The sequence below is a fragment of the Varanus komodoensis genome, unplaced genomic scaffold (genome assembly GCF_004798865.1).
Source record: "Varanus komodoensis strain SLA01 unplaced genomic scaffold, ASM479886v1 scaffold56, whole genome shotgun sequence".
Lineage (NCBI taxonomy): Eukaryota > Metazoa > Chordata > Lepidosauria > Squamata > Varanidae > Varanus > Varanus komodoensis.
The window spans coordinates 104,265-121,710 of record NW_025336169.1 but is presented as its reverse complement, the minus strand read 5'-3'; the positions used below and the strand labels follow the sequence as shown (position 1 = coordinate 121,710).

The following is a 17,446-nucleotide window of genomic DNA, read 5'->3' as shown; positions in this document are numbered from 1 at the left end:
TCACCAGGCAGACTGCTGGGTGGGGAGGGTGAGGAGAGGAGAGGAAAGGAGAGAGAAAGGAAGAGGAAGAGAGGAGGAGATGGACGGTAGGAGGAGAGAGGGAGTGGCAGAAAGAGGGAGGGGAGGAAGGAAGGAAGGACAGAAAGACAGATGGCAGAAAGAGAGAGAGAGAAAGGAGGTGGCAAAGGGAAAAGGAAAGAGAGAAAGAGGTGGCAGAATGAGAGGAAGAAAAAGATGTCCCTATGCACTTTCAGCTTTGGCTCCACCCACACCAATATGCAGACCCCAAGAAACTATTTCTAAGAGAATACAGACATTCCTCAGCAGAATGCAGTCAACAAGAAAATCAAGATCTGCACTTCAAATGCTTATGCATTACAGAAATTGCGCCATTTTCTACCCAGCTTCCGCTGCATAGGACCTGGGCCCAGGGGTGCAAAGATGCTCCTTCAGTCACCAGGTGAAGGGCTTCCACTGCTAAACTTGCATGGTGCCACCCCAGAGATGGGTGATCACACTGGGCAGGTGGGCCCAAGATTGGCATCCAGGAGAGGCATGGCTGAGAATCTGCTGAAAGTCCACAGCCCCAAGCGCCCCTGGACGGTTTCTCTTCCTCATCCATGTGTCTGCATGTTCAGGTGTTCCTTACTTTGGCCTGGGCAACAGAGGTGGTGAGGAGGCGGTGAGGGAGATACCTCGGCCATCTGTCCGTCATCTCATTCACATGAAATGTAGAGCAGAAGCCCCTAGTGACAGCAGTGGTGAGGAGGCGGACTCATCAAGGGAGGGGGCCATGTGAGTGTCTTGCACAAGGACCCTCAGAAAAGCAGAGCTCAGCAGTGCGCAATCGTTCTGTGTGATCTTCATGGAACTAACTGCCCCTTTGAAAAACCGCGCCCACATCTCCCACTCACCTGGACACTGTACTTCCTCAGCCTGGGGGTCGCTACATGCCATCAAGTCTTCTCTGACTTATGGGGACCCAATGAATGGGAGCCCCCCAAAATGCCCTGTCCTTCACAGCCCTGCTCAGCTCTTGCAAATCGTGGTTGTGGCTTCCTTTATGGAACTGAGTCATCTCCTAGTAGATCTTCCTAATCTTCTTCTGCCTTTGGCTTTCCCATGCATGGTTGGTTTTTCCAGGGAGTCCTGCCTTTTCATGATGTGCTTAAAGTATGACGACTTCCAGAACTGTGGATCTTACTTTTACGGGAATGTGTAGTGCTGCATAAAATGAGAGGGAGAGAGGAGGAGAGAGATTATATGTATTTTAAACAATGAAAGAGGCAGAATATTTCTGTTACAGAGAAACATCTGTTTAATCCTACCCAATAAATGGTTAGTAAATGGAGCATACACGAGTGTATAGAATTCCGTGTGTGTGCACACATGTGCACAGAATCCTGAGAGTGAAACAAACGCTTGCCAAAACCCCGCAAAGCACTCAGCCCTTAAATGAGTCCAATTCAATAATATTCATATTGATTGTATTCTGTCTGACCTCTTCCACAATTAGTGCACATTTACAAAATTAGGCAGACACTGAGTGGGTATCTCACACAAATGATTTAGTATTCACAGACAAGGAAACATTAATGGTTGACATTTTAGCCAATAAACTGACTGCATTTTATGCAGAGCTGCATAAACCTGCAATGCATTTGGAGCCCCAGATCTTTAAACTGGTGGAGCCCCAGTTTAGTTTAGCCCCAGTTTAGCAAATGGAAAGTTTGCTATCCATTTCAGCACTAGCTGAAAGAAACATGCAGGGGCTCCTGGGGATCATGTTCCATCTGACCCCCCTGGATTACCTTCCCCTCCTGCTGCCCCCTGGCTCTGTCTGCCTCAGTTTTGCTTCTGAACTAATATGTCTTCCTCTCCCCTACCCAGTCACCCTTTTTTACAAATAGGGGTGTCCCTAGGAGACAGGGTCCTTTAAATGTCCACACATTTGGGAGAATATATAAATTAGCATCAGCAAATCTCATCTGTGGGTTTGTTTGTTGTTTGGTGAGTGCGTCTCTGATACTAGTCATATTGGCACCACCCAAATATAAATTCTAGACGTGAGATTGGGAGAGGTTGATGGAGAATGCACGACCTGGCTTAGGACCTGGCTACCTAATCTGTTTCCATATATGCCTACCCACCCATTCTGTTATGGGCAGGAAGTCCCTTAAGAAGGTAAAGGGAGCGGTAAATAGAAGGCCCTTCTCGGTAGCTGCCCTTCAACAGGTTCCCCCCAAAAATTTGCCTGGTGCAACTTTGTCTTCATTTCAGTGCCAAAGACATTTCTTTTCTCTGAATACTTCCAAGGACAGTCTTGAAATTCGCTATTTATTTTCTGTTGTTCTAGTTAGTGGCTGTAATGGTGACATATATCTCTTATGTTTTAATTTTGATTTTAACTGGCTTCATTGCTTTTAGCATCCCTTTTCTGTTCTTCAGCACTCCACCTTCTCTTCCAAATGTTATGAGATGTCTCTTGTCTTTAAAAGGCAATGGATCAATGCTCTGAAGCAGAAAGATTTGAATTTTTCTTTTTAAAAAGTGTGGCTTTCGGGCAGCCAGGTTTTGTTGCACATTATTCAGTTAGCAGGCAGTGGTTCAAGTCAGGATGGTGGGAACAGACTTGGCCATATTTGAACCAGCCCTTGGTGTCTATTCTGCTCACCAGCAGTTTGATCTGCAGCGATTAGAAGGTGAAAACATTGAGCTCTCTGACAGGAAAAGCTTCACCCGCTGGTTCGTGCAGATCAAACCTCTGTTAAAAGGGAAAGAACAAAACAGGCTATTTTTCCCAGTCAGCTGGGAACCTGGAAGGGCAGGCAGTAACATGTGGATTCACAGTGAAATGAATAGTGTGGTCGCAGTGAGCCAGGTAAAGGAAGCTACTGTTGTATCACAAAAGAAAAAAGAAAGGGGGAGGGGATGCATCACCAAAAAACCTGGATGCAGATTTGCGTATGCTAAATTGTATCTGTGTTGCAAATTTAGAAATGGCTAGACAGAAATACAGTGCATCTCCCCACACTGGAAAAGACTCCTTGGCTCTCTCTCCTTCCATCAATTCAAACCAGACTAGGGCTGGACAGCCCTTTAAACTGAGGACTGTTCTTCAACAGGGGACTGTCCTCTGTTAAGTAGGCCGCATGAGAAGGTTGTGTGTTCTACTTTGTGGGGGCCAGTCCTATATTTTAAAAGTACCCTTGCTCTGTAGGCAGGCTTTCTTGGAAGGGCTGTGCAGGCCACAACCGGTTTGAAAATAAAGCACTGTGAGATATGGGAAAGGGGGGATTTGAAGTCATTCCTCTGCAGTAACGAACACCTGGCACACAGATCACCTAGCCAGAATCTTTCCCACTAAGGTGAGATGGATTATAAATTATATTTGCAAAGCTTATACAAATCTATATCTCCTTTTTGTTATCCTTTTGAATATGTCCTCTCCCCACTTTTTTTGGCAAAATGTAAGTGGCCCTTTTGTTATATATATAGATATAGATATAGCAACCCTATGAAGTTAGGGAATTTCAGACTTCGGATGTAATGGTCTAACTTCCCATACTCCTCCACTATACAAACACACACAGTAGATGATGATGCCAATAAATGCCATAAGATAACCCTGCTTAATTCTGGGGCTTACTTGCTCATTCTCTTGAGCAGAATCGCCGGACTACTACTACTACTATTCATTGAATGTATTTCCAGCCTTTTTCCCTTCTGCAAGGAACCTGAGGTAGCCTACATAATTCTCCGCCATTCCATTTGTTCCTCACAACAACCCTGTGAGGTGGGTTAGGCTGAGAGGCAGGGACTGGCTCAAATTCACCGGTGAGCCTCATGGTTGGCTTGGGAGCAGAACCTGAATCTCCCAAGTCCCCAGTCACCACACTGGCTCTTGATGTCATCACTGTCATCCTTGTTCATTTTTCTTGGAAGTAAGTCCCACTGAAAATACTGGCATCCTATGAATCTCTCTAGTGGGTGTACCTAGAAGGGCTGCTGTCTTAAAGCAGGGGTGCTGCACTCCTTTCTGTCCAAAGGAGAGAGGGGAAAAAACCTCCTGTAAGCCCGTGTTTGCAGTATGCTATTCTTATTCATGCTGTTCTTTGTTTAATTAATAGTTTCTATGTTGCCCAATAGTCAAAGTTCTCAGGGCAGCAAACAACAATACAATAAAGACAATGAAAGACAATATAAAATACAACAACAGGAAAAACATTGTAAAATTACATTAAATGGTTTAACAACCAGTAATTAAAACCAGTCCACACCACTAGGACTGCTTTAAAAAAAAGTGTTTGGTTTCTTCATTTATAAACCCAGATGATATTTATTCTCCTTTTAAAGCTACAATGGAGCCTTCACTCCATTTCTTGTGGCTTGAATAGGCAGAAGACATATTTGGCTTGCTTCTCAATTGCACAATGTAGGTTAATTACTGTGCCATGGCAGAGGCATCTGTGTTGTTATTTGCCATCAAGTCGTCTGACTTTTGGTGACCTTATGTATGAAAGCCCCCAAAATGCCCTATCCATGACAGGCCTGCTTAGCTTTTCTAGGAGGCTGAAATCCCTCACTAAAGCTGAGCATTATTTACCCTGGAATAATTGGCTCCACACTCTTTGGCTTTGGAATGTGGCCTCCAAGAACTTCTCTGTCCCGTTTTGTTCACTGCGGAAGGAGGGGAACACATGGTCCCCATAATCAAGGCAGGCTGTTGAATCCTGTCTCAGTGGGGCCCCTGATCCATTGCAGCTTTCATTCTGAGATTGATTGATCGATCGATCGATTGTATTTGTATGCAGCTCCATAGCCCTGCGGCTCTTTGGGCGGCTCAGAAGATAGGTACTCTCCGTGGTGCTGAACTGTTTCCGGGAACTCTCCAGGGTGCTGAACTCTTTATAGGAACTCTCCATGGTGCTGAACCTCTTGTCCCAAGGAGGTGTGTCACTATGGAGTTCCACGGAGAGCTTCTAGAAAGTTCAGAATAAAAGTGGCATTGGATAAGCAGCCCCACTGAGAGAGAAGTCGCTAGCTTCCCCTGCCCATAATTAATTTTTTCCAAATACTTTGAGTAAGGGTATGATTTGGCTAACACGAGGTTAGTCCAGGAAACCAGATTCTGGCTCTTAGTACAACCTCCTGCCTCCTTCCCTCCACCTCCGTGTATCAAGCACTGGCTTCACTCCACCCTATCAGTTCTCCCTGCAGAATTTTGGCAGTTCAAACCTCCTAGGAGCACATGAGGAAACCCCTGTTTTTCCTTCGTTTCCCATGTATTGATAAGCCTAGTAGAGAAGTCAAAGATTTGGCATCACATTAAGAAGCCCTGTGAGTATATGTGTACACGCGTTATCTTTTTTGATGCCATCCAATGCAGGTTTCGACAGAAAAAACACCCCACAACTCCCAGTATGCCCCAGGCAGGCAGGCTTTCTGTGGCTTGGCTACCTGAGGCATGCTGGGAGCTATAGAGTTTTTAGCTATCTAAAGCTGCATAGGCATTTCGTATTTATTATTTTATTTAAGACTTTTTAATACTATCCACCACTGAAGTCTCAGGATGGTTTGACAGCAAAGCAGGACCAAACAAAATAAAATAAAATGCAGCATCCCAATTAGTCTCCAGTGATAAAACCCATATTAAAATGACAATCATACCTCAAAAATTGGAGAAAGGTTTTGGCCTGGTGCAGAAAAGAATAAAGTGACAATGCCAGCTGAACCTCTCTGGGGAGCATGTTCCAGAACTGGGGTGCCACCACAGAGAAGGCTCTTCTCCGGGTAGCCGCCCTCCTGGTCTCCTTCATGGAGGGCTCCCGAAGATGGACCTCCACCCCAGATCTTAAGGGGTGGGCAGGCACATATAGAAGGAGATACTCCTTCAGGTAACCAGGTCCTAAGCCATTTAGGGCTTTATAGGTCATCACCAGCATCTTAAATTGGGCCCAGGCTTCAACTGGAAGCCAGTGTAGGTGGTAAAGGACCAGTTTTATGTGTACATACCTGCCAGTCCCTGTTAACAACCTGACTGAACAACGTCTGTTCTGAACCAATTGAAGTATCTGGACCGTCTTCAAGGGCAGCCCCACGTAGAGCACGTTACATTATCATTATGAGCAATAATATAATAGCCTCCTCAGACTGTATTAAAAATCACTGGGAGTATATGTGTGGGGTGGCTGGGGCAGGCTGGGAGTAACAAGGCTTTTTTCCAAACCAGCATGGGATGGCACCTTTAATAATAAATATAATAAAAAATAGCCTTCAAGCATTGTATTACAAACCAGTGTGCATATATGTGCACATGCTATATCTTTTCTGGTACCATCCAATGCAGCTTGAGAGACAAAAGCCCTCCAACTCCCAGCATGCCCCAACCTGGGGCATGCTGGGAGTTGGAGGGCTTTTGTCTCTTACTCCTGCATAGGATTGTGCCTTCGGTTTCACCAAATAGAGAAGCGGCCACGTGTGAAGTCATCCTCGGCTTCGCGTGATCTGGATAAGCAAACACACACGGCAAAATCTGCATTTGATTATCTCTTCCCGTCATGGCTGGGGAGACCATTATGCGCGTTTTAGAGGAAGACACGGAGGGAGAGGAGGGGAATCGCCTGTGCCGTGAATCGCAGGCGAGCGCGCCCTTGCAGGGAGGCACCTGCTTTCCCCGCAAGGTTGCAGCAAGCGCGCCTCGCCCCTTGGCAACCGGAGGCTGCCGCGGAGCCCCTAGCAACGCAGCACGAGGGCGGAGAGCCCTCGGGAGGGGGCGGGGCCACGGAGCAGGCGGCGGGGAGGGGGCACGGACGTCGCGCTCGAGGCCTCGCGAGAGGCGCGAGGGGCGGCCATGGAAAAAGGAGGTGCCGCGGGAGGCGGGAGGGAGGGAACGCGCCTGCGCGGGGTTTCAAAGCGGTCATTATGGAGCGCGCGGCGGGAACGGCTGCCGAGGAGCGGACGGTGGCCGGGAGGAGTAAGAACTTACCTTGGTAAGGGAGGAGAAGGAGGGGAAGGAGGGGAGGGGGCGCCGTTGCTAGGATACGGGGCGGGCGCGCACGGGTAGCTCCGCTCGTTCGTTCGTCCCGCTTCTGGAGCTCGGGCTTCCATGTTGGGCCCCGGCATGCTTTCTCCACGAGGCTTGCTCCGGGCACGCACTGTGCCAGTGGCGCCGAGGCACGTGCAGAGTGCAGCTATGCTCTCAACTCACCTGCGTTCGCTCGCTGGCCCTGTCGTCTTTATTAATGGCAATTACTGATGCAGGGATCACCGGATGTCAGGGATCGCCCGCCGTTTTCCTCTTTGCAAGGAAACCAAGGAGGCGTCTCCAGTCCTGCTCTGCCTCCTCCCTTTGAGCCTCACAACGCCCCTATGAGGTGCATCAAGCTGACAGTCAGCAAATGACTCTAAACCACTGGGTGTGCTTTGTGGCTAGGATGAGAACCCAGATCTCCCATGCTCTTGCACGATATTCTAAGCATTATGCCACATAATCCTGCTTTCGGTTTGATTCTCTCAATAAACCTGCAAGGTGGGTGAGTCAGTGACTGGCCCAAACTCATCCAGTGAGCTTTGATGCACGAATCAGTAAGTGCAGCCTCACAGATGCAATCATGCAAATATCAACATATAGCTGGACCAGAAAGAGAATCCTTTTCTTTAGACATCACCATGTGTGCATCCTTGAAATGTAGCTGACACTAACCAGGCACCGTTCCAGAGACACCAAGCTGACAACAGATAGTAGCCCAAACAAAGGGCAATTCACGCCACCCTCTCCTCTCCTCTCCTCTCCTCCGTGGAACAATCTTCTTGCTCCCTGGAATGCAGGCTAGAAAGGTCATGTAACTTTTTACTTCTGTAACCTATTAGAAAGTGTTCACTGTTGCATGTAACCCTTTAATGATCAAAGTATAAAAAGGCCAACAGAGGACAGCTCAGGTGCCTCATCCGAAATGATTCGTTGGTAGCTGGTTATTCTTGATAATAAATCCTGTAAAAACAAACCTTCCTCTGTTGTATATTTTGGGCATGTACACCCCAGGACATGGACCGTTTGGTCAACAGCTTTGTGGGCAAGTGGGGGATTGGAACCTTGATCTCTTGAACTGAGGCCAAAACCTACTGCCAACCACAGTCAAACCAGTATGACAGTCTTCCTCCAAGGTCAGGCTCTCTTTCCAGCCTACATACCTTCCTTTTGTTAGTCGTGAAGTCATGTCCGACCCATCACCCCATCACGACCCCATGGACAACATTCCTCCAGGCCTTCCTGTCCTCCACCATCCCCCCAGAGTCCACTTAAGCTCACACCAACTACATACCTTCCTGGCCATTCATTATTAGTCATCTCACCTTCATACCTGAGGCAGGTATTGAAAGTGGTTAACAATGTGTTTAAAAGCAACCTGTTAATGCAGTTAAAAATAATGAATACTCAGCCCTCCAAACCTTCTCCAAAAGCAGATTTGTCCCTCTGGCTGAAAGAGGTTGCCCACCTCTGCTCTAGGACATCAGACATTTTCTGTTAATTTGCATTCACCTATTTTCCAGTTCAGCATTTTCTAGAAGGGTTGCATTACTATGTCTGGGTTTTGCTCAAAGCACACTTTGGACGGAGAGAGCCCTCAGCCCCAGACTGCAGAGGAAAGGTGTGGCGAAGCAGCATCCTTGGCCACTGTAACCGAGGGCTGTGCTGAACTTGACCACAGAAGAAATTCATGTAGCTCTTTCTGAGCCGGAAACGGGGTGCCAAGGAATGCTGGCTTGCCTCTACTTGTTGCTCACCTAACTCACTGGAGGTGGACAAGAAAAAGATCCACCTGTGCTTCAGTGACCTGGGTAGGGAGCCTTCCCAACTGTGCCAGATGAGATCCTCTTCACTGCAGGTGCCAGGAGCTGAACTTGCCAAGCAAGTGCTCCATGCAGGACCATGCGCCTTCCCAGCTCCTTTGCAGAGTGCTGCTTTTGAGTTTACGCCAGAGAACATGGCATGAGTGAGGGCTGGGAAACCCAGAGCACCTGGTTGTGGCGATGCCTAGTGCCTGGGGATGGCAGGGAGAGGCCTGTTCTCATCTTCTCAAAAACTGAAAGGAATTTGGAATATTTCCAGTGCAATATGGCAGTGCTGTTCTCATTACCTTTGAGATACCATTGTCTGTTCCATCTGTCACGTATAAATTAAAACATGTGCAGAAATGAGCCTAATAGCTGGATTGAATGATTGTGTGACTCTCTGAATATTATCTTTTATTGGCAGGGTAGAAAAATACCGACCTCAGACACTAAGTGATCTGATTTCTCATCAAGATATCCTGAGTACAAGTAAGTATTGACTGTTTTTGGTGCTATCTTTGCTTGACCATTTTGAAGCCTTTGAGAAATCATCATTTGTCAACACGGTTTGGGGAGGGAACACAAAAGCAGTGCTGTATTGGGATGTCATGATAAACTATGGATGAGTGGGACAATACTAGGCCCGTGAGAGCCCTGGTTTTACACATTTTCCCTGCCTGCCCTCCCTCTCTGCTTTCCTCTGCCACAGCTGTGAGGTGTTCCGAAATGCTTGCTTTTGATTAAATGTGGTTTGTCAAATATGAATCTTACAACTAACCTTAATCTTAGCTCCTGTTTTAAATCATATGTTGTTATCTATGCATGCAGAACTGTGCGTTGCTCATGGGTTATTTGCCAAGCTGCAGAGGTTGTAGGCAAAGGTGGTCACAGGAAAGCGGAATATGAAGTGAACATTCTGTTGCTTCTCTTCCTAGTTCAGAAATTCATCAGTGAAGATCGCTTACCTCACCTCCTCCTCTATGGGCCTCCTGGAACTGGCAAGACTTCTACCATTTTGGCTTGTGCTAAGCAGCTGTACAAAGACAAAGAATTTGGTTCCATGGTTCTAGAGGTAATTGAGTGCAATCTTTTTCTTCTCTAGGCTACGGGTGAGAGGTGGCCTTCCAAGTGCTGGATTCCATCTTCTAGCAGCCCCAGTCAGCATGTCCGGGGATGTTGGAAATTGCAGTCTGCAGCATCTGGAGAGATGCCAGTTCTCTGTTTCCACTCTGAAGACATCTGTCCAGGCACATTTAAGCAGATCTATTCAACATTTGCAAAAGAATCTTTTGTGTATATGTGTGTCCATGTATATTCTGTATAAATCGCATCATTGTAACAAAGAACTAGAAGACAGAAACATGGAATATTAACAGTGTCTTAAAACCAAATTTTAAATCCCCAGTAAAATCCATAAATTCACAAAAAGATACCCATTCTGAAAAAGTCATATCTACTTTCTTGCAATTTACAAAGTATTTCAATATACATTCAGATCTGATTTGTGCATCAAAAAACCCAGTGCTTCCTACCTTAAATGCAATTGGATAGTTTTCCTTGCTTAAGCCTTAAGGTTCAAATTAGTTCAAAACTTGTAGGCCATTCATTGGTCATTTGTAACACATATATGATCGTGATACAGAAAGCACATCAATTATAAAGCAGGCACATTAAAAAGTGGGCATATTAAAATATATTTAAACCATAAATTGTATATAACATTTTCCCTATACTGAATTCCTTTTGAGCCCGTATCTGGACTGCCATTTCTTAATACCGTTTGCCCCTCTCTTCAGCTGAATGCGTCTGACGACCGAGGCATTGACATTGTCAGAGGGCCTGTCCTGAACTTTGCCAGCACGAGGACCATCTTTAAGTAAGTGTTTGGGGAGCCCCCGTGGGTCCCTTCCCATGAAAGGCAGTGGGGAGAATACCTTACTTGTGCCACATTGTGAAAAGTCAGCAAGGCACAACATGAATAGGGTTCCGAGGCTCAGCAGGTGGTTGAAAAGCACCCGGTCCGAGTCGGACGATGCCAAGTGGGTCGCTGGGAAAGATAACACTCATTCAGGGAGAGCCCGTGTCTGCAGCGTGGATGTACTTTGGGCAAGCTGGTGCTTTCACCATCCATCTCAGCGGAGAAAGCATGAGGACAGGCGGAAGGGAGATCAGGGGTCTATCAGTAGGATGCTTTGCCTTAGATGGGCAAGGATTTCAGACTCCCAGCTCTGTGCTGGTACCAGCAATAGAATGACCTTCCCCCTCAACAGCTCTAAATTATCCTGCTGAAGAAAAGGCTAGCAGGAGGAACAGTTCTTTGCCTGGAAGGACAGTGAGCTCTGTTCAGTTCTGGTATTCAAAACAAATTCCTGTGCTGCAAATTCTTTAATTCTGAGTACATTATCAGAATGTACTCAAGCCTGAAGCCTGCCCAGGCTGGGACTGTCAAGGGAGCGTGGCCTCTGCTCAGGAAGGCAAACTAGCAGTTGAAACGGTTCTGTATTTGTTACTGCTGCCTCCGGCTTTAATGCAGCAGCAAAAGAAAGGTCAGGTGCACAGAAAGGTAGCAAGGTGCCCAGACTGCTTTGACTATGGGGCAGTGTAGGAATGGAGCAGAAGGAAGAAATAAGATGATAATGATGATAAACACTGTGGCATAGCCTAGCACAGACAACGCTTGCAAAAAGAGCCCCTGCTCTGCTGGTCAAGCGTAAACCCTCACCTTGCCTTCTAACGTCTTAGACACAACTACCTTTGTTCTCCGATTCTGCTGCACACTACTTCTGGAAGATACAGCCAGGGCAATCCTTTAATATTCCTGTGCTGTGCTTTTTGAACGTTCCCTCCTGCCCCATCATCCTGCATGTGCCCACTGCCCCCTTTGGACTGCAGCCCAGGAAAAGCATCTTGGTTGCCTGCTGCAGAGGCTGGTTGGGCTGCCAGAGGCTGGGGCACTTGCGAGGAAGAGATCTCCCTGCCAGGGTTGACTCTGCTTCTTTCAGCTGGACAGGTGGGGGTTCTGTCTAAACTCCCCATCAGTTCCCAAGCCTTTCACTCCCCCATCTGTGTCTCTTTCCTGTTAGGAAGGGCTTCAAGCTGGTGATTCTGGATGAAGCCGATGCCATGACACAGGATGCCCAGAATGCCCTCCGGCGTGGTGAGTTTTCCTTGTGCCAGGGAGCACAGAGCAAAGATGCAGCAGTGCGTACGGGCAGCAGTTGGCCAGGCTGCTTCTGCCTTGCTGCAGAACAGAACCGCTGCTGTGTGTTCTGCAAATCTGACCTCTTTCTCGGTCACTGACTTCTTCTTGCTAACATGAGATGTCAACGAAGACCTCAATTGCTGAAATTGCAGGCAGTCTCTCCCGCTTCTCCCCTTCACCTCCCTGGCCACAAGCAAACAGCAATATTTCCTCCTCGGAATCCAACCTGTAGAACTTCCTTGTCTGATATTAATTTTGGATGTTAGGGTTAGAATTTAGCAAGTGAGCCAGTTTTTGTGAGGCTGCCCAGCTGATCTTTGCGAATGGATACAGGAGAATTTTTTTCTTGACCTCTTTAGGAAAAAGAAAGCAAAGTTTTATTCCCCAGAAATCACCTTTTTAGTATGAAAGTTCAGCCCTTCCTTCTTAAAACAATGATTGCAAAATTTCTGTGTTCAGGTAGCAGCATGTCAGATGGTTGCTGGTCTGTCCTTTTCTAAATTTATTTTAATACTTCCAATAATGGATGTTCTGTAATATTTAAAAATAATCACCAGCATATTTTCACTTGGAACGCTTCCTGCCAGTAGTCAGGGATGTCAGCCTTGTGGGAGCCGGGGGAGACTCTGCAAAAGCCAGGAAGCCACTAAACAATTGCAGGCAGAGATTGGCCTCTGGGCCCCCCCATGGGCTTGTTGGGGACCCGAAGCTGCGCATCCCTGCTTCAAAGGGTGGTTCTTGCTCCTTGGACGTCATGGAAACTGGCATTTGTTTATTGTCCACTTAGTGTCTCTATTCCAGTTGAAATAAAGAGAGCTTTCCCTGCCATCCAAAATCTATACGGTGGGGCCAAAGGAACTCCCTGGGCAGTGAGTTCCACAGCTCAGAGGGCAGGGTTGGGCTTTGGGTAACCCTAGGTTAAATCCTGGCTCGGTTTTCTCTTGTATGTGGCTAAAATCTCCAGGATTAATTACATTCGGTAACTGTTGTGCCCCGAGATCCTCCTCAAGTCGGATCAACTCTCTCCTCCAATTCTGTGTGTCGCCTTCCCAGTGATAGAGAAATTCACAGAGAACACCCGGTTTTGCCTGATCTGCAACTATCTTTCCAAGATCATCCCAGCCTTGCAGTCCCGCTGCACCAGATTCCGCTTTGGCCCCCTGACCCCTGAGCTGATGGTTCCCCGCCTGCAGCATGTCATTGAGGAGGAGAAGTGAGTAGAAAACACGGTTGGATGACCCTTACCTTTGGCTGTGCTCCTCGCTATGCAGCTGCTGCTTCCCCGACCTGTGGCCTTTCAGATGTAAATAAATCCCCCCTAAGGTCCAGAACATCTTGGAGCGACCCAGGATGACTCCCCGGCAGGCGCACGCTGCATTCTCCGCTGTCTGCTCAGTCCCCCTTCTTTCCTTCAGGGTGGACGTGAGTGACGATGGAATGAAAGCACTGGTGGCGCTTTCTAACGGTGACATGCGCAGGTCTCTGAACATCTTGCAGGTAAGCACAGCTTCATTTTTCTGCCTGTGGCTGATGCTAAAGAGGGCAAACAACTAGAGTGAAGTTTCTGCTCTTCTGAGCTATCGGAGAACAGAGAGATGTAAGAAGAGCTCTCCTGGATCAAAACAAACCTCCTCTGACCCCGTATGTCCTCTTTTTCAGCAGTGCTTCTGGGGAGCCTAGGGAAATTCAGAGACCTATTGGTGCCAAATCTGAAAGGCCTACTTTATTATTATATACCTGGATCTGTGAATCGCTTCTTTCTTTTTTAAGACACCTGCCCTGTCTCAGTATGCCGGAGAGGGTCACCAGGAGCTGATGGGTTGCACGGGATGGTGGCTGGAGGTCACTGGACGGGGTGAGAGGGAAGGTGAATGTTCTTATCTAGCCGCTGAGCCACTTGCCTTGGTCTAGACCAGCCTTGATGTGGTGCCACTCGGACGTTTTGGGCTTCCACTCCCGTCCGTCGCTGTTCGCATGGCCACTGCACAGGAATGCTGAGAGTTGCTGTCCGTAACATTTGGAGGGTACCAGGTCCGGATGGGCAGTTCTAAATACAGCTTTGGCTGCTGGTGTTGGGAACTGGGTGCTTCCAAGTGAGCAGCCCCCCCCCCCCCTTTCCTGCTCTTTCCCCGCCAGAGCACGTACATGGCTTTCGGAAAGGTTACCGAAGAGACAGTCTACACCTGCACCGGGCAGCCCCTCAAGTCTGACGTCGCCAACATCCTCGACTGGATGCTGAATCAAGACTTCACCACCGCCTACCGCAGTATCCTTCTGGGCCCTGCTCTAGGATCTTGGAAATGGTGGCCGGGGGCAGAGAATTGTGCCTTGCAAGTTGCTTTGCTTGCTGCCTGTTCCTCAGGGCTGCAGCTAGGCCTTCTCCCCTGGCCAGGCTGGGACAAAGGGCCTTCAGCTCTTCCTTGCCTTTGCCACTTTGTTGGATAAGGCCCCACAAGATTTGGTACCTTGCACTGGCCTCTTATTCCCCCTCCCCTTCCAAGATCGCATCTCTGTAAGCCTTACTTGTGAATTGCAGACTGTTCCAGTGCTTTCGCTGCCAGGCAAGAACTACATCCAGGAAGAAAGCCGGTCCATGCATGGGGGAATCTGTTTTCCGGGTCCCTTTGATTCTGGAATTTCTGGTGGACATCTGATGTCTCAGTCCTCCTTCCCCAGATAGGCTAGGCTTGGCTTTTTAGCTTGCAGAAAAGGCCTTCTCTTTGAAGGCAGCATGGGGTTACCATGGGCACTCGAGCAACGCAAGCGGAGAAAGGCGCTCAGTCAGAAGCAACCCAGTGCAACATGCCTCACCTTGACATGGTGCTCAGATATCATGGAACTGAAAACACTGAAGGGTTTAGCTCTGCACGACATCCTGACAGAAATCCACTTGTTCGTCCATCGAGGTAAAAGGGCTTTGGGGTTTAAGGTGTGGATTCTCAGGTTTCGTGTCGAAGCCGAGGAGGGAGAAAGCTGGCTTACCGAGGGGGATGGCGCTTTATTGATTTACATCTGCTACGGATCTTAGGACATCTTTGTAAGGCATCGAGCGTTGAATCTGGCCCTTGGAGTTCCTCATTGAGGGTGCTCTCTTTCCCTGACTGCCACTTGTCCGGGGAGTCCTGACAGTTCCCCTCTTCCCAGTTTCTGAACAGTGAAATGCCCTCCCAAGATCCGTAACGTCAACTGGTATTTGGAGTGGCTTGCCATGCCCTTTTTACCTAACACACACAGACCGGAAGGAACCCTCCCCTCAAAAAACTTCTCCCAGAGTGAATTTGGCCCCTGGGCTGAAAAAGGTTCAACATTTGTGGAACAAGAATATCTTGACCTCTGCACACTCTTCTCTGCTCCAGAGAGAGGCGGGTGTGAGAGAGAGGGTTCCCTAGGAAAGGGTGCCAAGTGAGAAATGCTCTCTCCTGCTTTACAGTGGACTTTCCCGCATCGATTCGCACCCACTTGCTGATCAAGATGGCCGAGGTCGAGTGAGTATCCCAAGAGGCAGGTCTCCTTCCCCAAGGCCTCCCTTCTGGCAGGCCGAGAGTCACTGCCGCTGATTTCTTGGGCACTTTTCCCGGATTTGGTGCCTCCGTTCTTCCTTCTTCCACGTGCAGATTAAGTAGCTGCAGGACGTGGGAGGGTGGGTGGGTGAAGCCGGGCCGAGGGAGGGAAAGTGCTCCAGGCTGTCCGAAGAGGGGTTGGGTGTACAGTGTGATCCTGCAGCATCCTCATGGTAGGAGGGCTGTTACTCAGCCTTATCCCTATGGACTCTCCCACCAACTAGGATCCTTTGCTGAGGTTAAAAGCCCAGTTGATCAGGAGACCAATCCCGTTCCTTTTCCTTTCAGGCACCGTCTTGCTGCAGGCACAAGCGAGAAGATCCAGCTGGGGGCTCTGGTCGCAGCCTTCCAGGTCACCCGAGATCTGATTGCCGCTGAGGCTTAGCCACGCGCGTGGCAGGATGACTGGCAGCGACTCAGACGGGCTGAGCTTGGGCCTGGCTGTGCCTCGGTTGTGCTTGAAGGCTCCCCCAGACACAGCTCTCTGAGGCTCAAGCGAGACTCGGGGTTACCAAGCAGACATTTCGCTCCTTGCCCAGTGCCAAGGTCTGTCCTGCCTCCCCACCACTCACCCGTCCCAGGTGGACTTGACCTTCCAGGACTACAAGAAGCCCTTCTCTGTGCCTCTGCTGCTGGTGGGAAAAGGCTGTTCCAAAACGGAATCGGATTCTTAGCAGCAACGTGGTGGATTTTTTTCAGACTCTCTCTGTAGCACCTGATCAAAAGGTTCCAGAGTGCTGTGTTGAACCCAGAGCAGTCCTTCTGCACCCCTCGGCTTTGAGATCTTAGCCAGAAGGGGGAGCACCAACATCTGGCAGCATTTGCAGTCCAGCACAGCTGGAGTGTGCAAGGCTGAGGATGGCCCGGAGCCAGCATTCCGTGCCCTGGTGCTGCCCAGGTGTGATGGGCTATATCACTCGCTTCTTCCCAAAAACACAGCCGTGGGAGCCGTAGTCCAACCCAGCGGCAGGACATCAGAACGGGAAGCTCTCACAGCTGCTTTGCATTCCTTTCAGAATAGTAACAGCATGTATATGTAGTAATAAAACTCGCTGTTTTAGCACCAGCCTGAAGTCTCCTGTCTCCACACTGCAGAGGAAATGGGATTTAAAATGCTAGTGCGCTGTGGCAGCTCCTCCCAAGTCTAAACCTTTCATGATGGAATTAAGCAGGGAAGGGGCTGGAACGGTGAAAACACGTGGAGTCTGTTCCTTAGTCTACATCAAGGGCCACAGGCAAGTTCCCTTGGTTTTTCTCCCTGGCTCTAGGGTCAAATCAAGTGTGAAGGTAATGCATAAATACAAACAGCATAAAAGCCCAGCCTTCTGCAGAGTTTGGGTCACAGTTCCTCACACCAGTGGCACAGTTTGCCTTCCCCAGTTGATCGCACCCATGTCGAAAGTGTAAAATTAAAGCTTATAACTTGTGGTTTTAAGGTTCCTTCAGCTGAACGGTATTTCTTGTCCATCAAGTGCTGTTTCGATGACTGGGCAAAATGCTACGGAACAGAAATGCTCTGTAATGACCTCCCTTGTCCTTATGTGACCACTGCTCTTGTACCACTTGAACCATTTTTCAAAGGTAATTTACTATTTCATCACAAAAAAAGCAGGCTCGGCATCTCCAGAGATGCTGCTTCTTACGAGACTCTGCAAAGCACAGATCCTTCAGTTGGTTTCACCCCACCCCACATGCCCCCAAGTTGGGGGTAGGGAGGAAAAGGGAAGGAATGCACAGGAAGCCAAGCTTAAGCATTTCTTAATTCCACTTTGTCTGAAGAGGCCATAATGCATCCATTAAAGATTTAATGGGGCTTTCTCCCATTCACCTCGAAAGCCTCTGTTTTACA

At 48.4% G+C, this 17,446-nt stretch overlaps 1 protein-coding gene across 1 annotated transcript; it reads left to right on the top strand.

Moving 5' to 3' along the window:
* Nucleotides 1-6,924: 6,924 nt before the first annotated feature.
* On the top strand, nt 6,925-16,663 carry RFC5 (replication factor C subunit 5). The gene is made up of 11 exons (XM_044449020.1): nt 6,925-6,992; nt 9,260-9,324; nt 9,771-9,907; nt 10,632-10,711; nt 11,919-11,992; nt 13,091-13,250; nt 13,453-13,534; nt 14,174-14,303; nt 14,866-14,943; nt 15,468-15,522; nt 15,886-16,663. Exons 1-11 carry the CDS (start codon nt 6,925-6,927, stop codon nt 15,980-15,982), a joined length of 1,026 nt encoding a protein of 341 aa, XP_044304955.1. The 3' UTR covers nt 15,983-16,663.
* The last annotated feature ends 783 nt before the right edge of the window (nt 16,664-17,446 follow it).

Bases quoted from the DNA above. Each gene is read 5' to 3' on its own strand.
- RFC5 (XM_044449020.1), top strand. From the start codon at position 6,925: ATGGAGCGCGCGGCGGGAACGGCTGCCGAGGAGCGGACGGTGGCCGGG. The intron at 6,993-9,259 runs GTAAGGGAGGAG...TTTTATTGGCAG, and splicing joins AGGAGTAAGAACTTACCTTG to GGTAGAAAAATACCGACCTC. The intron at 9,908-10,631 runs GTAATTGAGTGC...CCCTCTCTTCAG, and splicing joins TTGGTTCCATGGTTCTAGAG to CTGAATGCGTCTGACGACCG.